Raw genomic sequence first — 25,408 nt, 5'->3', positions numbered from 1 at the left:
ATAATTTTTGCCATTAAACATTATATAATGTGACTAACCACGGATCCGGGTAGTCCTGTGGGTACCCGGGTCCTACTCAGTACCCACCCGACCCGGGTACCCAAGTTACCCGCCATAGCTCAAGCCTTGTCCCTACTCTATTTATAGGTGCTTGCATGATAGGACTTGAATCTAGCCCAGAATAACATACACTGATTAACTGACCAAGAAACAATTCAGGGGATCATTCTAAATCCAAATCACAAGTTTGTGGCTAGTTGTGGAAAAAAAAGTATATTGTGATCCACATATTACGATGTTCCATTCTAACTTCTGTATGTTAATCTGTGGTTTCAGTCAATAGTCCAAAACCTAAGTGTAGACAATTATGTGCATTCCAGTGAAATTGGCTAATAAAACTCATGAAAACACTAATATGTATATGATGCTTACCTCATCATGAATTCAAAGAGAAAACAATTCGCTTGCGATGCTGCTTTCAAGCTCAAGGTGGTTGCCTATGCTGAAAGTTCAAATCACTTTGCTGCTGCACGTGGGTTTACGATAAGCAAGTCCATGGTGCGGAGTTGGAGAAGACTCTGACTCGGTGTTCGGTGGATTCACTAAGGCTGATTTATGATTGTTCATTATGAAAATGAAAAAAACTGTATAAAATATATGATATTGTTTTTGTTAGTTGTTTATGGCTGCAATATTCCAGCAGCCTATATGTAATTCACTCTGGAAGAGACAGTTGTGTGATTTGTATGAATTAGTTTATGATAAGTGTGTGCATGAATAGATTACTTGTAACTTGAAATATGTTCTTATGTTATTGGGGAGGTCGGGTAGCCTAGTGGTTAAAGCGTTCCCTCGTCACGCTGACGACCCAGGTTCGATTCCCGACATGTGTACAATGTGTGAAGCCCATTTCCGGTGTCCCCCGCCGTGATATTGCTGGAATATTGCTAAAAGTGGCGTAAAACCATACTCACTCACTCTTATGTTATTACTTCATGAATGAACTTTATTTTAATAGCAGCAACAAAATGGCTCTGTTTACTAGAGTTACAAACTTAAAAAAGCATTGTTTTGTTTGCAAATGTAAGGTTGTGTGTGCGCTGGTGATGTGCTTCATTCCAGATCGCTTTATAGGTATATGATTTAGCATCAATTATGAATGGGTGTACAGGTGTCGGCCTTATAAGTGGGATCACTCTATAGTCGACGATATACGGTATAAACACGTTCGGGTAAGTGGACTCAAAGTTTTGGGCCAGAGTGTATATAGGAATCTTTTTATTTTTTTTGTTTTTTGATACATTGGACATCCTAAACTTGTTCCGATTGAAATGACCGTTAGAAAAGGTGGTTTCATGTGTTTGATGTTGACACTGCAGGGTCTTAAGGCACAGACAACTCAAGCCCTACGTTGTCTGCACACCAAGAAGCGCTATGGTCTCACTGGAACTGCATTACAGAACAACATGACAGAACTCTGGTCTATCCTGGACTGGTAAGGACTGTTAGATGACCAGGGATGCAGGTGAACCTGAAACTTTACTACAGTACCTATAGGGATTCTTCAGTATAATTGGTCCAAAGCAGGGAGGGGGCACAGATGGCCCAGTCGTCTAGGCGCCGCAATTTGCTGTGCAGAGTTGCGTCCCTTGGGCACGCCAGAAAACTATGATTGTGGGTTTGAATCCCGGTTCGCCCCTATTATGTTTCTAGGTTTGTCAGCACCATACCCGTGCTCGTGGGTTTCACCGAAGTGGTAAACATCTGAGACCTGCATCACTTCGTGCTTCCCTCCCACATTAAGTTGCCACGCCGTGATATAACAGGAATACTGTTAAAGGCGGCGTTAAACCAAATTCACTCACGCACTCCAGAGTAGAATTGGTCCCAAGCAGGGTATGCGAGTCGTTAGAGACAACTGAATGGACCAAGTGTTCAGACTCTATGACTTGGTTGATGGTGTGTCGATCCTGACGCCAAGAATGGTTTCTTTTTTCGTGATATACCGAGGGTACATCATATTTTATCCAGATCACTTTATTTAGATCTCAACATTCTGCCATGGAGGTAAGATAAGCTATTATGTCTAATAACTGGTTGGTGTGTGTATCCATGTTCCAGGGCCCAGCCAGATGTGATGGGAAGACTGTACGAGTTTGAGACAGAGTTTGTCCAGGTCATAGAGCGAGGCCAGCGACATGATGCAACAAAGAGGGAGCTAGCCCTGGCCAGAAAAAGTGATAATTTTGTTAATATATTACATCACCGCAGACCAAAATAAATTAATAAAAGAATAACAAATAATTCTTTACAATCTTTCAATGTAGCAACGAAACAACTTATTGCCATCAATCACTCACCCAAATGAATTAAAAAAACATTTTTGTCAAATTCTTTTAATTATGTTATTTTATCCCTGCAAGGAGATTTGTTTGGGAAAAATTTGTAAACCACCTTATGGAAAAATAATGGCCTGACAGTACCATAATTCATTAGTGTAAAATCGATTTACCCACGAACTTGTGATGAACACCCTCAGCCTCATCTCCTGGATAAACCCAATGTTGGAAACAATTACTAAAAACTGTATTGCATTACAAACAGTTATCTGAAACACTCGTGGTGGTTTCAGAAAAAGAGGAATTCTCCAACAAGCGGACAGGCATGATGATCAGAAGAACCAAGAAGATTATTGCTGACCAGCTGCCAGAGAAAGGTAAGTTGCTGAAAGTTTTGCCGACCCTAGATTTTGCAAAAATGTGAAACAAATGAATAAAGATTGCAAAAACAAAATTTGTATTTTTGAATTTTTAATTGATTTTTATTTTATGACTGGTCCCATTAGCCCGCAATAGACCCGTTTTGAGTCAAATGCTAATAAAGAGTTTCACCCTGAGTTTCAAAACACTCATTGCTGATTATGGCACTCACTCACTCACTCACTCACTCACTCACTCACCCACCCACCCACCCACCCACCCACCCACCCACTCACTCACTCACTCACTCACTCAACCACTCACTCACTCACTCACTCACTCACTCAACCACTCACTCAACCACTCACTCACTCAACCACTCAACCACTCACTCACTCACTCAGCCATTCAACCACTCAATCAACCACTCACTCAAACACTCACTCAACCACTCACTCACTCAACCACTCACTCAACCACTCAACCACTCACTCAACCACTCACTCAAACACTCAAACACTCAAACACTCAAACACCCACCCACTTACCTATTGCTTACTGACTATTGCTTACTCTTCATAGACATAAGAGGGGCGGTCGGGTAGCATAGTGCTTAAAGCATTTGCTCGTCACACCGAAGACCTGGGTTTGATTTCTGACATGGGTACAATGGGTAAAGCCTATTTCTGGTGCCCTCCGCCGTGATATTGCTGGAATATTGCTAAAAGCGGCGTAAAACCATACTCACTCACTCACTCACTCACAGACGCAAGTTGTTTTCATTCTCTTGTCTACACAATCAGACGACAACGTGGTGTTCTGTAAGTTGACGCCGCTCCAGGAAAGTGTGTACAGAGCTGTGCTGGGTCATCCTGACATGAGCCTCGTTATGAGAATGGACGACCCCTGTGACTGTGAGAGCACAAGAACAAGAAGCAAATGCTGCTACAAGGTAATGTCAGCTGTGAAGCACTGATACAGTATTGCATTCTTCTCAGCTCATTATGTGCAAAGACTCTGATGGGATCAACATGATCAAATAGGAGATAAACGTTATGTGTTTTCAAATTGGTGGGTTTTATTGTGTATTTGGTGCCCAGAAATTTCATTTTGAACTTCCAGAGGTAAACATTTAGGTGATTTCAATAGCACTGTCTTGCACTCTCACATCAAATGCTTGTCGTAAGATGTAAGAGGCAACTAATGGGATTAGGTGGTCAGGTTCGCTGACTTAGTTGATGCGTGTCGATCCCAATGACGTAGGTTGATGCTCATGATGTCAATCACTGGATTGTCTTGTCCTGACTTGATTATTTACAGACCGGCGTCACATAGCTGGAATATTGCTGAGTGGGGAGTTAAACAACAAACAAACAAACAAACATATCAAATACCTAATAACACCTGCAAATGTGCATGATTTTATGTTTATCTACATTGTAAATACAAAATATTAGGAAGGTCGGTGGTTTACTCCCCCCGGCCGTGTCATACCAAGAGACGTTAAAAGATGGTACTTGGTTTTACCCTGCCTGGCTCTCTGCATTAAGGAATTAAAACAAGGAGTGGTTAGCTCAGAGTCAGTATACTGTTTGTGAGTGGGGTATCCATGTTAATCTGTGGCATGGTATCTCAGTGGGCTAGCACTATAAAACCAGCATTAGTCTGCCCTAGGATGTCACTACATAAGTGAAACAATCTTAAAAATTGTTACACCCCATTTCACCTCACCACTACTCACCGCACCTCACCTCTTGACATGTTCAGTAGATTCAAGTATTTGTATTTGGACTATTATTAACTGAGCCCATGAGACCAAATAAAACTATTCTAGACCAAAGCCTCGTTTCACAAATTGATCGTAGCGCTACGATCCCATACTGCATAATAGACTTATGACAGTTGTAACATTACAGTTGCTTTATGAAAGTTTTCAGGGTGAACAGATACTTGTGTTCTTGGAAATCAGAAACAGAACCTTTGTGTTGAAGGTCTCCCAAGAAGGTCACAACATCACAAGCATCATGTTCTCCTTCATGCACCTGCTTCTGAAGACAGCCAATCACGTGGCTCTGCTCACACCTCACGCCAACTCCAGCCCACAGCAGCTGAAGAGAACGAGGGAGGTGTGCAAGGTTGCATTCAAGGACCACCCCCAGTTCCTGGAGCAGACGCGGGAAGCATCCTTCCGGACACTATCTGATCCTAAGTACTGTGGAAAGATGAAGGTTTGTTGGGCGAACATTTCTAGTCATGGAAACTTAAAACTTGAGAACAGGAACTAAATCACAGGAATATAGGATTATGAGAACAACCAACAAGCTAAGAGAAACATTGGATTATCTGTCCTGGGCAATTGAATGGTTAATAAACTGGTCCCTCTGTGTGTATGCACCGCAAGCTCAGCTCTAATAGTTTTAACCAACCAGTGTCGGCCAAAAAAGTGGAACAAATCTGTATCATATCCTTATTGCTGACTATAAGTCCGCTATTTGTATTCATGTGAAAAGAGGGCAATAAATGCTATGTTTTGTATCATCCAGTCCCAGGCTGCGTGCTATTTGTATTCATAGGATAAGAGGCCAATGAATGCTTTGTTTTGTATCATCCAGTCCCAGGTTGCGTGCTATTTGTATTCATAGGATAAGGGGCCAATGAATGCTATGTTTTGTATCATCCAGTCCCAGGCTGCGCGCTATTTGTATTCATAGGATAAGAGGCCAATGAATGCTATGTTTTGTATCATCCGGTCCCAGGCTGTGTGCTATTTGTATTCATAGGATAAGAGGCCAATGAGTGCTATGTTTTGTATCATCCAGTCCCAGGCTGCGTGCTATTTGTATTCATTGGATAAGAAGCCAATGAATAGTATGTTTTGTATCATCCAGTCCCAGGCTGTGTGCTATTTGTATTCATAGGATAAGAGGCCAATGAATGCTTTGTTTTGTATCATCCAGTCCCAGGCTGCACGCTATTTGTATTCATGGGATAAGCAGCCAATGAATGCTTTGTTTTGTATCATCCAGTCCCAGGCTGCGCGCTATTTGTATTCATTGGATAAGAAGCCAATGAGTGCTATGTTTTGTATCATCCAGTCCCAGGCTGCGTGCTGTTTGTAAGGTCATTATGACGTGACGTAATGGGATGTCCTCAGATCTTTGTTTAGCGGCAACAAGATCTGATTTTAACGAGATTGATTATTCAAATTACCTTATAACTTGTTTGTTATTCTCTAAATAGCAATTTTATTTTCTATATATTGAAACTATGAAGTGAGTATATGTATATATATTTGTTAGTTCTACAGTCTGTGCCAAAAGCTTTTCTAGTCTATTAGCCCAAACTTAGTACATAATCAAATGGTAGTCTATTACCTCATCTCACCAGACTGAATAGTCGGGCTTTGGACTTGTGGCTATATATGTTTCAGGATGTTTCAATTACGAAGGGAAACAAGGAACCATCGCTCAGACATAAACCGGATGTGTTGTCATCATAATTTCATACTGATAATAAGTAGCACCAAATCTAAAGATTGGAACCCCTATGCTGTATGAATGTGAGAAGTGAACATTTTATCATGTATGATGACATTTGTATGTTCGACACCAGATTCTCCAGGGTCTTCTCTCAGTGTTCTACAAGACTCACAGCAAGGTGTTGGTGTTCTCCTACTCTACCAGGGTAATAGTTTTTCTGTTAGTCTTCTGAAATAAGTGGGCTGCGAGGTTTGCCCAGATGTGTACGGTCATACAAATTTTCAGTCCAGATTTGCATTGCTTAGAAGTGTCACGATCCTATGACTGTATCACTTGGGCTAGTCACAGTATGTCTGAAATACTGCCAGTGTGGTTTAAAATTATAACTCATTCACTCACAATTGTTTGAGTCGCAGAATTGACCTTTAGATACTTGGTTTGTCAGCACAAAACCCATTCTTGTGATAAATGAAACAAGTAAGGGAATTCCAGGGAAGAACGTGTTGCATGTATTGCATGTTTGTTGGTTATTTCACCTTGGCGATGTGTATTATTATGCTAAATATGCAGCGTAAAACAACATTCACTCTCTTACCGAAATAACTGCCTCATAAGCACCAATGAAGAAGTGTTGATGGGATTTACTGATAAACATAATACCACTCTGAAAAACTACCATAATCATAAGATTATCTAAATCATGATCAAAACAATGATTATATACTTAGCATACCTTATATGGCCATGTATTAGGTGAGTTTTTCGTACATAGAACTACAGGGCTTTCAAGTGGGTTGCCTTATAGACTGGGTTAAAGAATTTTGATGGTTTTTTTGCATATTTAACAAGGTCTTGCATAACAGAAAATACAATTTAATCGGAAAACCATCATGTCTAGTAATGTTTTATCTCAAATTTTAAATTTGTTTTGACCATTTTTCAAATTTTAATTACCTAAAATCGCTGAAGGGATACAATGTGTTGTAGCTAAAATGGATAGAATTATCATTAAACCGCCCGCATGTTATCAAAAATGAGTGGGCCGCTGTAACTTGATAATGCCCTCATATTTCTTGATGACGGGCCGTTATGACGCCTGTTGTTAGGTGACGTCATAGGATAGGGATAGGTGATGTCATGTTCAATAGTGACGTCATCTGGTTTGTTCTATGTCGTTTCCATATTTGTAAAAGTGAGTCAGTGACATTCGTGTTGATTGCAGTAAATGTTTGAAAACCGATATTGTTGTTTCTTTTTGTTTGATGACAAATTCCATCCATTTTCGCTATAATAACGGTAACGCTATTTTTCAGGGCATTATCATTTGCAGAAGCCCTCGGTCTTTTCAACTGCCCTCCTTTGTTGGGAAGTTAATGTAAGACCTCGAGCTACTGCAAGTGATAATCCCCTGAAAAATACCGTTACCCTTATAATGTTTTTCTGCAGACTCTATCTGAAGCTGGCTAAGTCTGTAATGTAACACTCAATGTTCATCTTCCCTCTCTAGCTGCTGGACATCCTGGAACAGTACATCATCAGTGACGGACACGAGTATCGACGCATCGACGGCACCGTCAACAACCGGCGTAGGATGGATATTGTACGCGAGTTCAACAAGGACCCCAGCATCTTTGTCTGTCTGATATCTACAAAGTGAGTTGTGTTCAGTTTCCACCTGCGGGGATTCCAGAGATGCCAGCAGTTACCATCTCTTGGAGTAAATCAAGTTAATAATACAAAATGTTTTTGGAATTTGGTCTGCAAAACAACATAAGTAATTTCAGTGAGTTATTGACCAGGACTGCCTCTTTTGTTGAGTGGATATAGAGCATCGGACTAGTAGAGGTGCACGTTATAACCGGTATACCAGTTAGCCATGATGTTGCTTCGTGTCCAATAAGTGTTGTAATACAGTTTCAATATTGCAATAAATTGAGGCCATTTAAAAAAATGTATTACCTATTTGAATTTTGTGTTTTAATTCAAGGCGATCAAAGGCGATCGATAAAGCTGATGTCACGTTCGATTAGAGTTAAATCCAATGTGTGCTAGCATTTCGGGTTGAAAAAGGGTAAAATCGATCAAACAATCGAAGAAAATGTTGCTGTTTGTAGCAAATGTGAATCGTTTGTGAAATACGCCGGCTCAATAATAACACTTCCATTAGTTTATTCCTCTTGGAATACTCCATGATGATAATGTGTTTCTAGTCAAAAAGAAAGTTTGTTTTTACCCAAATATAATAAAACAAGTCTTAAAACAGAAGAACTTCTTTATTTTTTCTCAGAAGTTGAAACCATTTGGTTTTGGCATTATATTGTGGTACGTATCGCAATACACGACTTTGTATCGCAATATTGCAATACAGGTTCAAGGGGCAATACCCATCACTACTGACTGGAGAGCGGAAGGTCAGTGGTTTAATCCCGGGCTGCGTCATATGAAAAGAGGTTAACAGATGGTACTTGTTCTTACCCTGCATGGCCCTTGTCTGTGTGGGGTATCCATGTTCAACTGTGGCATGATATCTCAGTGCACTAAGCCAGCATTAGTTCAGACTACTAAAAGCAGGGTCTTTGTCCCATATACTACTAATCAGTAATTTATTAACAATACGTTTTTGATTTTAGGGTGATAAAATAAAATGTGAAAGAAAATATATTTTCATCGAAATCATATAGACAATAATCCGAAAGAATTGTTTTGAAAGTGACTAATTGTAGACCCCAGTTATCCCTGATATTGCAGGGACCCAGGGTCTGGTGAGTTATGTGACAAGGCAGGTTGTGGATTATCATGTATCAACAACATGGATCATTGCATGTGTTGTCGCTGGCCTTGTTTATTTTTGCGTGACTATTATGCTAAATATGCTGCGTAAAATACCATTCACTCACAGAAATAACTTTCCCATGAAGCAGTTATTGAGGAAGTGTTGATGGGATTTAACATGGCACTCAAAAACACTATCATTGGCATAAGATTGCACAATGTTTTATTTAAGTCCAAAGTATCTTTGTGATAGTATCCAGAGATGACCTCGCAAGATCATTGAGATTTTCTTATCACAATCTCCTGAGAATACCAAAACGGCACGTAAAATCATTCAGCTGCCGTTCCTTCAGTTACACTGCTCCTGTTCTGTGGAACGTCCTGCCACATGATTCTCATGTCTTAACATCACTAGCCTCCTTCATATCCCATTTAAAAGACCTTCCACTTACCAAAGCATTACCACTGCTTTGCATTTCTATTGCTATCATTGCTTGTGTGTATGTATGATGTATATAATATCCTGAAGCGCTTTGTGCAAATACTAGGTTTCCAAACGTTTTAGCGCAATATTTATTTATTTATTTATTTATTTATTTATTATTGACAGCATTTCAAGGAAAATACTTCATTTGAATTTAAGTTTTACATAGTGAATGCATGTACGCTGTTTATTTTTTGTCAATTTCAACATATTCTGTTATCCATCTTTCAATGTCAAACTATGATTTGTTCATGGTTTCAGAGCTGGCGGGTTAGGATTGAACTTGACTGGGGCCAACAAGGTCGTGATCTTTGACCCCAACTGGAATCCAAGTCATGACCTTCAAGCTCAAGACAGGTGAGTGCTCTCCCTTGAGCTGTTTCTGGTCCATGGAGCTTGTTCTGAAAACTGGATGTTTGCGGCCATAAAATTTCCGAGTCCCGTGATGGGATTCGAACCACGGACCTTCTGATCAAAGGTCGGACGCCTTGTCCACATGACCAAAGAGGTTAACCCCGTCAGCAAGCTGACAAGGTAAGGATGTCATCTTTGGGATAACTCCACGCCCTGCTACACAAACCTTACTGTCATGCTTACTGTCAGTGCATCTCATTTATCACTACTTCCCTGCGAAGATCCAGGTTAGACTCTAACAGGCTTTCAGCAACCTATTCGTAAGGCGTGTAACAGGATCGGGTGGTAAGGCTCCCTGACTTGGTTGATGCATGTCATCGATCCCAATTGCATAGATCGATTCTCATGATGTCAATCACTGGATTGTCTGGCTAAGACTCGATTATTTACAGACCAAAGTCATTTCCTGGAGTGAGGCGTTAAACAACAAAACATTTATTTCTAATGTTTATCGTTGCTGATTTCAGAGCATACAGAATTGGTCAGAGGAAGAATGTGAATGTATATCGCCTCATCTCTGTTGGAACAATAGAAGAAAACATTTACCTACGTCAGATATACAAACAGGTAGGCTGTTTCAAGTGGTTCAACCCTATGGGGATGATGGGTAAGAACGGGTCAACACCAGCCTCCGCTGGTCATAAGAATCGATTAGACGGATCAGGTGATCTAGCTCTGTTCATTGTGTGTCATCATACCCTGATGATGTTGACTGATCCTCGTACGATCAATCACTGGATTGTCTGGTCCATACTCAATTATTTATTGGCCACTGTCATTAGCTGATATATTGCAGAGAGTGACAAAAATAACCAAGCTTCTTTGTGCATAGTGAATGAGTTCAAATTCTAAGGGACCACTAATATCAGTTTGTTATAACCATAGTTAGTTATAAACATATATAGAACATATACATACCGCAAATGGCGACACCAAAAACCAGTTTGTTTTATCCACCAGTAGTTATAAGCGTGTTCGTTATAAACGTAGTTTACATTATTTACTATATATTGATTGAGTTTAGTTGTCAATATCATCTGGCAGTATTATTGTTGTGCCAGAGGCTGAAACAATTCACCAATGCCATGAGAAACCATACTCAATGATATTTAGATGCATAGGTGGCCAAATCATCTGATGCACCTTATCCGTGCTTGTGGGTTTCACCGAAGTGGTAAACTTCTAGAACCTGAAGTACTTCCTGCTTTCGTTCAGCATGAAGCTGACTCATATAACTGTCATAACTGAAATAGTGTTCAATAGCATTAAACCTCACTCAGTAATATGTTACACAGTAAGCTTCATTCTGTATGGATATGTATCTCTTCACAACTTGTATGTATACCTTTGCATGCATCAGTTTCCAAACTGTAAGTGATCATTCTTTTGCGATATGATCTGAGGGTAATCTGATCATGTATCAGTGTTTTGTTAACATGAAAAGGATTTGTGAAAATATATATACCTTATGTCATCCTTTGTTATTTTGAATTTATTCATTTTTACCTGAAATGGGAACTTGATACATAACATACCGTGACTATGGTACATCTTTCCAGCTCCATGGAAATCCGGGTTAGAATTGATCTTCAGCAACCCATGCTTGTTCTAAGAGGCGACTAATGGGATTGGGTGATCTGTCTCGCCAACTTTATTGATGCATGTCTTGTATCCCAATTGCGTTGATGAATGCTCTTGATGTCATTCACTAGATTGTCTGGTCAAGATTTGATTATTTACAGACCCCCGTCATAAAGCTGGAATATTTTAATAATAGTGTGGGGTTAAACAACAAACAAACAAACCATATTTCTAGCCCTAGTTCTTACCATGCATGTTTGGCTCAGATTGAGTGAAATACTCTCCCTCCTACAGCAACTAGGAAATGTTGCTGTTGCAAGTGAGAATGCGACGCGTTTCTTCCACGGTATCCAAGGTGATCGCTTCCACAAGGGGGAGCTGTTTGGTGTGAAGAACATGTTCCAGATCCGCACAGGGGGTTCTTGTCTGACTATGGATATTCTAGAGGTACGAGGAGGATGCTTAGTGTGAGAAGCCATTTCTGTTTTCCCCCTTTAGATGCCAGTAAGAAGACTTCCCAGTATCTGTTGCTTGATGTTAGAACTGAATCTACCCGTGGAGACCCATGCTTGCCTAACGGGATCGGGTGGTCAGACTCGCTGACTTGGTTGAAGCATGTCATCGATCCCTCTTGTGTGGAACGATGCTCATGATATCAATCCCTGGATTATCTGGTCCAGACTCGATTATTTACAGACCGCCGTCATATAGCTGGAATATTGCTGAGTGCAGCATAAAACAACTAAAAAAAGATAAAAAAAGGAACTGAATCAAATAGGGATTGTGTTTTCAGTGACTTGATTGATTGCGTGTAATTGTGCTTAATGGTATTGTGAGGCAGTATTGTGATGCAACAAAACAATGTGAATCATATTATATGCTCTTCACATTGTCATGATTACCCGGTACCTGGTTAGGTAGCCGAGTGGATTCTGTGTTTGCTTGTAACGCCAAAGGCCCGGGTTCGATTCCCCACTCAGATACAATATGTAAGGTCCATATCTGGTGTTCCCTGGAAAGTTGTTAGAAATAATACTCCCTCCCTCTCTCCCTCACTCACTCACTCACTCACTCACTCACTCACAGTTTCATGTCACTATTCCAGAGAAACCAGAAGGTGGAGGATGGTTTACGTGGGTTTCAGATGTTGAAGTACGTAGCTCCACCATCCGACACCACGGAGGAGACACTGAAGGAGGATGGAGATTTGTCTGACGAAAACGCTGACCAGCAGACAGATGATGAAGAGTCTGAAGATGCACTCAGACATCTGCTGGGCACGGATGATGGTAGGATGTGAAGACAACGTCGTGTACTGACTCACTAAAATGTCCATTCAACTGTCTAGCATCCTGCTTGGGTAGAGGGAAGTTATAATAGGGGTGGCACCTTTCCTTAAGGTGTTGTTTTTTTTCTTTGGGGGGGTGGGGTGGGGGGGGGTTGTTCAAACTAGTATGTAACCAATAAACAGTTGTCAATGTCAATGAACAATTTTATACAATCAATCCGGTGAAAGGGCCTCCCTACATAAATAAGTAAAATACTGAAATACAGTATTTGTCTTCCGTTGGATTTGGAATATTTAAGGATTTTTTTGTTTTGTGTGCGGAGAACTTTATGATGATGCGGGCAGGGTCTGAGAACCAAGACTACATTGTGTATTTTTTTTTAGCCTAATAAAGAATATCATGAATATTTGATAGCTATCTAGTGTCAGTTAAATGATCCATATGTTGATCTAAATTTTAGTAGATAATTTCTTGTGGTCTGTAAGTACATTAATATAAAAATACTTAACTTTCAGACTCAGGTCTGGATATTGCATCACCACGTCCCTCTCCACCAAGGAAGACTAAAGCACAGGTGTCTAGCACAAGGAGCTCAGGGCAGAGACACACAAACACTGCCTCAAGACTGAAGGAGTTGTCTGCCCCTGATGCCTCAGTGGCTCAGTCCTTCACATCAATCAACTCTGTGTTTGGTAATACCGTTTTCGACGTAATAAGCTCCCACGGCCATATTTGCCAATAAAGTGGCTAGTGAACAATCCCAATAAGCACCCTTCCGACTGATCAATGTACACAATTGGTGTACATTTATTTGTGTATAATACGCACTCGTGTGTTATATGCACCATTAGGGGCAATTAAATTCTGGAAAAATATATCTGTCGTGTATAATACTCACAGACTTTTCTTTTGTATCAATTCAGGCTGTCAGCTGAAACCATACGATCCGTGTTTATTTAGGAGATTAACATACTGTGTTTTTTAGTGTAGAACTAGGTTACTTGAAGAAATAACTTTGCTAAATTAGATTGGGAACCGAACTTGCAGTGTGAGGTTTCAGATGTTAAATTTAGCACAATAGATTTTAAATTTAAATGTTTTATTAAGAACAAATAAAACCTGTGAAGATTTGGGTAGAACAGGTCTTCAGCAACCCATGCTTGCTGTAAAAGGCGACTAACCTTGTCATAAGAGGCGACTAACGGGATCGGGTGACCGCTGACTTGGTTTATGCATGTCATCATATCCCAATTGCATGGATCGATGCTCATGATGTCAATCACTGGATTGTCTGGTCCAGACTCGATTATTTACAGACCGCCGTCATATAGCTGGAATATTGCTGAGCGCGGTGTTAAACAACAAACAAAACAAAAAGCTTTATATACTATAAATGTTTTTTTATTACTGAAGTTGAGTCAGATTTGCTGGGAACAAGAGCAAAATGTTTTAAAATTTAAAGTTTTTAAATGTTTTATTCAGTAGCTGGTATTTGTGAAATTTCAGGTTGGCAGGTCTACAAGTAGTTGAAAAACTCAATCTGCTTATTGAGTGTGTTTATCACTGTCTGTCCTCAGAGAAATGTGGTGTTATGCATGTCCATGAGAACCCCAAGGTGGTCGGTGCATCTCGAGCAGAGAACCACATATCTCGACATGCCATCCATGATGTGTATGAGCTGCACCAGAACTCTCAAGTACCAGCCATGGAGGTTGACCCTTACTCAGAGGTTAGTATTTTCAACAATTTTTTTAATATTTTTTGTCCATTCATTTGTCCATCCATCATGTTTTGCTTTTTTGACATCCCTCATCCCTAAAACACAAGGTTTATGATGCTGAAACTTTGCATGTATGACACCAGAAATGTCTCTGTATATACATTGCCCACAGAAACATGATCCAATATTCATTTTTTGTTTAATGAAACTTCAATTCAATCTGTTAATCAAATTTGTAAATTCTTTTTAAAATGATTTATTTACATTTATAGCGACAGTAAATAAGTGTATTTTTTCAACAGTTATTCATTCTTAATGACTTGATGACTTGAAGATCCGGGGTAGAATAGGTCTTCAGCAACCCTTGCCTGCCGTAAAAGGTGACTATGCTTGTCGTAAGAGGCGACTAACAGGATCTGGTGGTCAAGCTTGCTGACTTGGTCTCTGCATGTCATCGATCGCAATTGCATAGATCGATGCCCATGATGTCAATCACTGGATTGTCTGGTCCAGACTCAATTACTTACAGACCACCGTCATATAGCTGGAATGCTGCTGAGTGCGGCATTGAACAACAAACAAACAATGGTGACTGAGAAACAGTTGATTTTGTGTTTTATCAACAATGTGATAATTAGTGATAACTTTGTTGTATTTTTTTTAATCAACTTCACTATAATTTTTTACTTATGAAGGAATAAACATAAAACACTGGTGTGCACACTGTGTAAATCCATAAATGAAGTCAATTGTTATAAATAAATATGTCAACAACAGGAACTCAGACTGCTTATTTAATCATTAACACACAAAAATCTGTAGACTAGTCACTACTATGCGAAGGTAAGTGGTATCATTCAGCCCAGTATTACAACACAAGCCCCACCCATTCTATTATCAGCCAGGAAACAGTAGTGCATTTGTGGGTCCCAATTGCGTGGATCGATGCTCATGATATTAATCACTGGATTGTGTGGTCCAGACGCGATTATTTACAGACCGCCATCATATTGCTGAGTGTGGTGTTAAACAAACAACCAACCAACCAACCAACCATTTGTGAGCGTGGTCTAATTGTTTTTCAGTTTTAAATGTGGAAACAAATGCGAAAAATAATTGCTTGGTTAGACACAGAATCACTTGCAATTTTTTATTTGTACATATGTTGCTGTAGTCCAGTGAGGAGGAGATCCCTACCCCTCCCCCACTGAAGAAGGGTGGAAGCAGAGGGCGGGGCCGCGGTAGGAAGCCTGGGCCTGATCACAATACCCCACGGGCAGTAGAACATGGGTCTTGTAGGGTCTTGATAGGCCAGACACCCACAGCCATTAGAAGGTAGGAAGCTTAGTAGGATTATTACGTGTATTATGAAGTTTATGAACTTAGGCCAGCTTCTTAATTATTCTTAATTTCTTAGTTAACCCTCTGGATGCCGAGTTTTTTTTCTGACGCACATTTTCCTAAGATCAGAAAAGTGAATGTTGTGCAAGAATTGCGCTAACGCGGCACTGGATCTACCTCTGGCTATAAAATTACGCAGGGGTGGAGAATATTAATTTTCCCATTTGATGGTGTAAATTTAACTGTAAATATCAAACCGGTTTTAAAAACAGACACTCCTAAGTGTTGTCCGAGAATTTATTCTGCGTTGAAAAACAGAAAATTTCTCCGCTTTTTATGGTACACCGATAAAAGTACTGTGCGACAAAATTTTTTATTAAGAAGCTTTACGGAAACTGTGAGCGAACAAAATACTGCCTAATATCTGAACGACATAACTACATATCAAATGGAGTTATCTGCGTATGTATAACGACATACATTCAATTCCAAAAATAGCATGCCGTAAATGACGAAAACTGATTTTTCTCTATGACGTCAAAAGGTGACAGAGAGGTTACACACGTACAGAGAAAAGGGGGCATAACTCCGCTATGCTTAGCTCTAGTTTGTTGTAACTCAGGTCACTTGGTAAGAATTAGCTGTGGGTAAGGACAATATATTTTCGTGGTGTTTTGTTCAGGAGGAACCAAACTATTCCAACACAAATATCGATATTGAAACTGTACACGTTTAGTTATAAAATATACCCATAAGAAATGATGAAATCGTACTTCATAAATAGGAGGTAATAGAGAAATGGATGGCTTTATCTAACCTATAACTTAGTCCTTAGATTCCAACATTCTCCTGATTGTGTAAGTGTAATTTGACTAATGTTGCATCATTATTAATGGAGCACAAGCCTTATCATCAATGTAATGAAATACCCTAAAAATAACACCATTCCTTTTGACGTCATTGCTGGTTTTATGTCTTTGATAACGTCGGGAAAAGACGACACTGGTATTTTGATTAATATATATCTCCCCTAATTTTTGTTCATGTTATGGAAAATCTCGATGTGTGGAGTGGAATTTGACGCTTTTTCGACACAACATAAAATGACTGCTCTCACCAAGTAAATAATGTCTTAAATATGTAAACAATTAGATAGTTTATCGTGTATCTTAATTGGACAAGACACGCACCTGTTTGGCATCAATTTACGTAATGAAATTGCCAAAAAAATATTTCAAAACAACCAAAATTATATTCAATATTGGACATATATTTGTTCATGATTATGTTATTTTTTCTTAGACAATAAAAGATGCAAAGAAAGCTCTATTGGTATAGAATTATCAGGATAATCGTATACGTTTGAACCAAAGGGGTACCTGGCATGGGTTTTATTTTTATACATTTTACAATTCCTGGAGAAATAAAGTAAACTGTTTACTATCCTGTGATCACAATATTGAAAACAGAATGAAACCATTGATTATATAATGACAAACGAGAGGAATAATTCGTAAATTGTTTGGGACTAACGCGCACCTGGCGAATCGTTAGATACCACTGTTCTCTGTATCCAACGACATAAAAGACAAATCCATGACCAAGACATTTCAGAAATGGGTGCATATATTTTACCGAAAAATATTATCCATTTTGTTAAAGTAATATATTCAGTTTTAGTTATAAAATAAAATGAAACGGCTATTCATGGACATTGGTTATATGAACTTATAATATTGACTTATTACACATCCAAAGACATACGTATACATGCTGCAGTTACATTTACACTTCTGAAAATGTTGAACCAATATCTTGAACGAATAGTCGAATGGATAGCTCAAAATAGGAGAATATGCTACACTGTGTAAAATCTGTATTTTGCTTTGTTTACATTTCAACCATGTCCAGTTTTTCGAGCACAGCGTTCGTTTTCACACCTTACTTATTTTGCTTGATTTCATCTAGCCACTTCGTATTGGTGACAAAGACCACTGGTCATTTGATTCTAAAATGTATGAGGAATTCAAGGATGTAGGTATCGGAGATAAGTTTGAAATATACGTGATGTTACAGGCGTCTCATAACCGGTGTACCTGAAACGTGATTTTGTAAACACTATCCAATATGGCGGAAAGTTCACTTCGGCGTTTGTGTTTTCGTTTTTCCCAAAACATTCTAAACGATTCTAGGGTTATCGGAGACGTTTTGGAATGATCATTGGTGATTTCATAAAAGACAGATCACTAATATGCTATTTTTGAAAATCATTTCTCCGAGTAAATATCCGAAATTTATATTTCAAAACATGCTGTAAATAACGCCGTGAATGGTGATTGAGTAATGTGTAAAAAATGGCGACATTTACGTTGTACCTAATTTTCAGAGGTCATGTTCAGTACTTTTGCTTGGCCTAAAATGCCAGTGGATGATATCACAGAACAGGGAATTTCCCACCTTATTCAAAACTGTAAAGTGTAGTTGAGTGGGTGATGTATTTTGAATTTTATTCGACTTCAAAGTGAGGGTTGTAGAGGAAGGACATATATGTCCCTCTGGCATCCAGGGGGTTAACACATTTTGGGGTGAAAATTCATATCTGGTAAATGGGAAAAATAAAGTAAACAGGGATAAATCTTTTTCTGTGGTAAGTATTTCTGAAATCTTGCCAGAAGACCAAAGTATGGGGTTAGCGTGCATTTTATTGCACAATGTACTCTTGTTAACTACCAAGCCAAATTCACATCTTACCATAGTTAACGTATGTTAAAGAGTTTCCTGTATATCTGTTATTAATTGGATTTAACTTTAATAATATTTTAACAATTTATGGCACATTTTGTTGGTAGGAAGGCATCATGATATATATGTATATGTTAGCGGGTTTTTTTTCTGGCAAATCGATAAAAATGTGAGCATATTCGTATTTACCTCAATTTCAAACATGTCTAATGTGCATGAGAATGTGCATGAGAATGTGCAGCGACATTTTGTGGATGATGTCATTCGGTGCTATGACATCACACAAGGTTACAATGCAGATGCAGTTTTAAAGGGGGCACGGGTGGCCCAGTCGTCTCAGGCGCCGCGATTCGCTGTGCAGAGTTGCGTCCCTTGGGCACGCCAGAAACCTATGATTGTGGGTTGGAATCCTGGTTCGCCCCAATTATGTTTCTAGGATTGTCAGCACCATACCCGTGCTCATGGGTTTCACTGAAGTGGTAAACGTCTGAAACCTGCATCAGTTCGGGCTTTCCTCCCACATTAAGCTGACATGCCGCGATATGACTGGAATACTGTTAAAAGCGGCGTTAAACCCAACTCACTCACTCACTCAAGTTTTAAAGAATGGTATGGCACAACTCTCAATCACCTTTGTCATATGCAAATATGGGATATAATGTCTAAAATGGGAATTAATTACATTGTATTTTACATATAATGGCATATCTTGAATGATTTCGCTTTAAGTATATAATTCTTGGCTTCATCTCTTCAGACAGCTGATATGTTAACTTACATTTTTTCATTAGAACACCAACATACACGACAGTGTGTGCAGTGATTATAAAAGGTAGACATGTTATGATAAAACTGTAATACTATTCAAAGCAGTGTTCACCTCAACTTGCATCGAATACATATCTTCTATTTGCTAGACAACACTTTGCCAAGATGGCCGCCAGTGAAGCAGCAGAACAGATGGCGCTAGCGGAGACAATCCTTGGCGGTGATACAGCGTCACGCCTACAGCTGCTAAGAGATTTCTATACCCAGGAGCATCCTAACCTGGAGGATGTGGTCAATACATCCTTGACCATCACCAAGACTGATGACAGTTCAGTGGTCAGCAGCAGTGTTAAGAAGCCCAACAGTCTTAAAAAAGGTGGGTTTTTTAGCAAATGTTTGATCCTTGGGCAAAATTGTATGGATATGATAAACATGTGGACTAAGAAATTATTTTAGTACAGCTTGTGCACAATAAACAGTGAGAGGGGAGCCAGTATGGTTTTACAACAGTTTTTGGCAAAATCATGACTGGGGACACCAGAAATCAGCTTCACATATTGTACCCATGTGAGTAATCATACCCAGGCTTACGGCATGAGTGACCACTTAAAGGGCAAGTAAAGTCAACATAGCAACTTTGCATATTTTAATACTTTACGGCATGCTTGATCACAAATGCTTGACCAAAATTAAATTTGAAAATCGGAAATGGTGTTGAAAAGACGATAAGAAACGACATGTAAAATCGTTCCTCAAATGACAAATACCCAGCAGGAAGGGGATTCCAGCTGCTCAATGTGCTGCACAATTTCAACAATGAGGATGGTGCCAGTCTACCTGGTCTTTCTACATGTCCAACACCTATTGTTATGGGTGGTGATGGGCAAGTCAATGGAGGATTAATGAGGGTATCTCACATAAGACAAGTAATCGGTGAATATCTCACAAAATATGACACATCTAATTGGTGAACTCTATTCACATACACTGTACTGAGTGAAAGCGTTTAAGATATATATCAATGAGCGAGTGAACATATTAATCATAAAAAGAATTAAAGACAAGAAACAGTATTCCAACGTGGCAAATGCTCAGGTTGATTTACAGTTTATTCCCAGTTCTAAGAGGGATCGCAGCTTGGTTTTTGACGGATACAAGTTCACAATTAGCAAAATGGTCAATGTTATTTTTGTAGGATTAACAGAAACAGCAACAGTTTTAGATTGACCTCGTCCTATCATATGCATATGGCTTACCAGCATCACAACATATCAGCCATTGAAAACATTTGTCACCCATCGCTGCACCGTTGCGCTGGTAACTTGAGGCCACATCCCTAAACAGTTTTGTTTTTTAGTCCGATAACGGAGAATGTCATTTCATCACTTTTACATGTACCTGGACATTTAAATACTTTTTACGATTATTATATTTTTTCTTTCGGGAATTGACTTAATATCTGGGACAATTGTTATACTCAACAAAATCACAATACTTTTTTTCACTTTACTTGCCCTTTAAACCAATAGTCTACCCATCCACCCACATGCATAGACAAATGTTGCATGGTGTTTGCAAGGGTAGTTGTGTTAGAAACTCTGCAGCCTTTTATTGCACCGTGAACTTTTCTGCCACTTTGGAGTTTTGGGGGTACAATTGTGAGGAATATAGAATAGGCGATTTCAATATTATGGCGATAATTCTAGATGTTGAAATCTTGAGTTTTGTTTCATCTTTTCAGGCAATGAGAGGAAAACTGTCTCTAAAATTCAGCCTAAGGGTCGTCCAAGGAAGTCAAAACAAGGTCTCACTTTTATCGAGTATGATGACAGTGAATCTCAGTCCATTCCACAACCCAAACCAGGTCCAAGCCGACTTGACCACGACGAAAGTGACCTGTCCAGCATGGAAGTGGGCAGGACAATAACACAGAGAGGAGTCACCACTCGGACACGTACTCCTCGTGGGAGAAGAACCAAGTCTCAAGGTCAGAGTCTGGCCACTAGAACGGTTGCTGCATCCAATTTCGACTCACTGTTTGAAAGTGTTCCACAAAAACTGAGTAAGCATTCAAAGGAAGAGGAACAGAAACTGGTTAATACAGAGTTGGAATTTTCTGAGACTGTCATTGTTGATGAAGTTAAAGTGCCGTTTGTAGGAGACGAAGGATCAGATGTAGATGAGTTGCTGTTTCAAATTGGTAACTGCGGTAGGGAAAGGGAGAAGAAAGCACAGTTAGCGAGAGATGCAAAAGAAGATGAGGAACAGTTAGGTGTTTCCGTACTTGATGATCTATTCACCACTTCCACATCACGTAGGAAGCCTGCTCCTCCCAAAGCCAAGAAGAATGAAAATTCCTGCGACCTGTTTTCCCCAGAATCATCAACTTCTGAAAAAGATGCAGATTTGACATCGGACTTACTCAACGAGAGCACTTTAGCAGATGAGAGTATTGACTGTTTTAGTGAGCACAGGAAGTGGAAGAAAGGGAAAGCATCCCCAGGGAAGTCTCCCGGGAAATCCCCGCGGAGAAGAGTTCAAAGACTTCTCCAAGAAAGTAGTGATGATTTTGAGAAGCTGCTGGAGTCAGGAAAGTTGCGGAAGAAAGATGGGAAATCGACAAGAAAGAATTTACATAGAGATTTTGATGATCTAAATGACAGCATGGATAGAGAGCCTCAGAATGTTGACAGTGCCAGCCTATTCTCATAGCACTCTACTACAGGTACATGATATGTCACCCATTAAAATCAGATCTTAGTTTTCGCTGCCGCTCTCCAGAGATCTGAGGACATCCCATTACAGGTAACATTGACCGACCAAGGAAATGACTTACAAGAAATCGACATTTGCCAATCAGAAGGCAGCTATCTCCAGCTTTACGGCACTAGTTTCAAACTGGCGACTACGCTTCGAAACATATTTTGACATATTCTCGATTAAAAAAATTAAAACTGACCAAAACAACATTCTGGAATGGATTATATGGCCTAGTTTGTATGGATATAATCATAGAAACCCGTAAATGTTGTTCGGAATACCCTCTGTTAAATATTTTGAGGTTGCATGATTAGAAAACACATTCCGACTGTCACTTTCAGGATGGAAAGTGACGCTCTGATTGGTTGGATGAAAGGTCGTTCTGACGTGACCCGTAATGGGATGTCCTCATATCTTTGTTTAGCTGAAGCGAGAACGAAGATCTGATTTTAATGATATTGTATGTCACCCTTCAGAGATGCCACCCTTCATGATGTGGGAAGATAAATAATCATTCAAATATTTGGAACTCAGTTCTGCCAAAGGGATTAAGTGAAATATGTAATGAATCTTGTTAAAAATAAACATCACCTGTAATTTAAGCTAACTATTAACCTCGCTACAGTCATTGTCAGATATAAAACTTTTAATTATTTTGGCTTGTGGTAAGGTTTACCAAATTTGGGTGATCAAATTTGTTTTATTTTTATCAGAACCATATAATCAGATATGCTGATTCTGATGTAATTATTTTTTTTTACAATTAAATAATTTTAAGATGGCAGTTTTCCCAGATATTTCTAATTGCCTCAAGTTAGGGTTGGCATCTGGATAACTTCTCAATAAAACAGTGAACAGTCATCAAGTGGTCTGAGACCTGGCATGTCTTTATGAGCCTATTCTTGGTGTCATCAGTCACAGGCTTTCATTTCCTCCATTGTTCGGGGGCACGGGTGGCCCAGTCGTCGCGATTCGCTGTGCAGAGTTGCGTCCCTTGGGCACGCCAGAAACCTATGATTGTGGGTTGGAATCCCGGTTCGCCCCAATTATGTTTCTAGGTTTGTCAGCACCATTCCCATGCTTGTGGGTTTCACCGAAAGTGGTAAACGTCTGAGACCTGCATCACTTCGAGCTTTCCTCCCACATTAAGCTGACACACTGCGATATAACTGGAATACTGTTAAAAGCGGTGTTAAGCCCAACTCACTCACTCCTCCATTGTTCAGTATGCTGGTCTAACGTATCTGCCCCTGATTACATGCAAATGAGCACTTACTATAAGATAGTTCCAGGTCCCACTTGAATAAAGCGTTCTTAGCGCAACGACAATCATTAGGTTATGTTAAAACATTGTTGTTACAATTGCTGTGATTGTTAAGATCGCTTTGTGCAAATGGACCATGATCTGTCCATCCTTGAAAAGTTATCAAGTGGTCAGATCAGGCTTGCTTTCAGCTGTGAGGGTAAATGAAACATTCATAAGGGCAGCGAGTAGCTTAGTGGTTAAAGTGTTTGTCACCCTGAGGATGTGGGTTTGATTCCTGTCATGGGTTCAAGCACAGGACCATGTTACTTATATTACCCTCTTCAATGTAATAAGCGCCCCGCTCAAATAAGCACCCATGGCAATATTTTCTTATATATTGGCACGTGAACAATCCCAATTAGCACCCCTTCCAATTGATCAATGTAAACAAGACTTATTCACTCCTGTATAATACGCACTCCTGTGTTATATGCACCATTAATTATGGGCAATTAAATTCTGGAAAAATATATCTGCCGTACATAAACATTTCAGGCTGTCAGCATAAACCACGAAATTTATCTTTCTACTCTGGTTTTTTTCACCAAAATAATATTTTAATAAGAGCCCCCTATTTCTAATTTTGAGATTTTACGTCGAATGCGGTAGTAACAAAAAAAACCTCGCAGACGAGGCCCTATGATTTTTTTTGCAAGTTTTTTTTATTGTTATTAGTTACATGGTCCTGTGGTTGAAGCTGTGAAGTCCATCTGTGACTTGAGCCACTGGTACATCAACAGTAAGCTCTACCTGAAATGATCTCAAGTGACAAGTTTTTGGATAGTAGTTTCAACTTTTGAAGCAGACTGAAGGCTATTCTTGTGTCATCAGACATGTTTTTTCTTCTTCTGCCCATCCTGCACTGTAGTCAAACATGTCTGCCTTTACAAACAGGTCTACACAACACATTTGTAACAGGTTACATACAAAATATGCACTTTATTATGAACATTTGAAATTACATTTAATATTACATACAACAATGTACACTGTCAAATCTCACAACATAGAGTTAAAATGGCAGTAAGAATTCAGATTGGCATATTCTTTTATTTTATACTTCAATGTCAAATCTCAGAACATACAGTTAACATGGTAGTATAAATTAAGATGGGCATGTTTGTCTATTTTATACTTCTAAGAAGGTGAACAATGGCAGAGGCTACATGTACTATGCATTTGATCTGTTGTCATTAAACATGTTAATTCTTGATGGTTTTATTGTTATACATGTATCTTTTTATTTTTCACTTCCGTGTGTGATGGAGGGGTTGGTAAATAAGAAAAAGTTTAACTAGTTCAATTTGATTTTCTGATTTGCTTTTGGCTGAGAGGAGTCAAATCCTTAAACTGTTGGCTCAGGAAACAATATCAGTGTTCCAAGGCGTGTTATTGTACACTGCAGTCCACATATTACAGCACATTCCTTCAACATCGTTACAGTCTGTATATAATCAACTCTGATTCAAACAAGACATCTTATATGAAGATCTATAATCAACCAGATCCGACACTGTGACCACCTGATCCACATGTTAGGAGGTTCTCGTAACAATCATGGGGTACTGGGGCCCTATTCTAGCCTGAAATCCTGATGAATTTAGTTTTCCAATGCATCCTATAAACAGGCTATTACCCATTTGAAGCATTTATAAACTAACCTATACAATCTCATTAAAAGCAGATATTTTACTCTGATACAATACCTCTCAGGATGACAACTCTGTGAAGTGAACTTTTTCATCAGTCAATTAGCGTTGTGGTTCTAAATCACTGGTACAAGTGAGCAAAACATTCAAAACAGCACGTCTGATTTCATCTCAAAATGAACTAAAACAACAAATATAGTGGTGCTTGATATTGATGTTGATTATGTGGATATTCATACATCCTATCATTTCTGATGCTGTGGCATGTGCACTGAAAAGGGAATAGCAGTGAATGAACATTTGAGGTCTGTGTGGCTTTCCCCTTGTATAAATCTAAATTTCCTAATTGAGGCCATAACAAAATGAGGCCAATTCATTTTCATTCTGGTTGGGCAATCTGATCT

At 39.3% G+C, this 25,408-nt stretch overlaps 1 protein-coding gene across 1 annotated transcript in view; it reads left to right on the top strand.

Moving 5' to 3' along the window:
• The window catches only part of LOC139479894 (DNA excision repair protein ERCC-6-like 2), a 40,464-nt gene extending 15,904 nt beyond the window's left edge, over positions 1-24,560 (top strand). Inside the window, exons 13-28 of the mRNA XM_071262812.1 lie at positions 1,380-1,495; positions 2,122-2,237; positions 2,633-2,716; positions 3,503-3,651; positions 4,691-4,927; positions 6,312-6,383; positions 7,686-7,831; positions 9,696-9,791; positions 10,316-10,415; positions 11,724-11,876; positions 12,535-12,718; positions 13,234-13,410; positions 14,296-14,447; positions 15,613-15,773; positions 19,439-19,665; positions 21,031-24,560. Of these exons, the coding sequence (XP_071118913.1) occupies positions 1,380-1,495; positions 2,122-2,237; positions 2,633-2,716; positions 3,503-3,651; positions 4,691-4,927; positions 6,312-6,383; positions 7,686-7,831; positions 9,696-9,791; positions 10,316-10,415; positions 11,724-11,876; positions 12,535-12,718; positions 13,234-13,410; positions 14,296-14,447; positions 15,613-15,773; positions 19,439-19,665; positions 21,031-22,001 (3,141 nt within the window). The 3' untranslated portion in view covers positions 22,002-24,560. The remainder of the gene's footprint in view (positions 1-1,379; positions 1,496-2,121; positions 2,238-2,632; positions 2,717-3,502; positions 3,652-4,690; positions 4,928-6,311; positions 6,384-7,685; positions 7,832-9,695; positions 9,792-10,315; positions 10,416-11,723; positions 11,877-12,534; positions 12,719-13,233; positions 13,411-14,295; positions 14,448-15,612; positions 15,774-19,438; positions 19,666-21,030) is intronic.
• Positions 24,561-25,408: the final 848 nt, after the last annotated feature.

Source organism: Haliotis cracherodii, unplaced genomic scaffold (genome assembly GCF_022045235.1).
Source record: "Haliotis cracherodii isolate W230 unplaced genomic scaffold, xgHalCrac1.p SCAF_4, whole genome shotgun sequence".
NCBI classification, from domain to species: domain Eukaryota; kingdom Metazoa; phylum Mollusca; class Gastropoda; order Lepetellida; family Haliotidae; genus Haliotis; species Haliotis cracherodii.
Note: the sequence above shows the minus strand (reverse complement) of the source record. Positions and strands in the feature narration are given on the sequence as shown.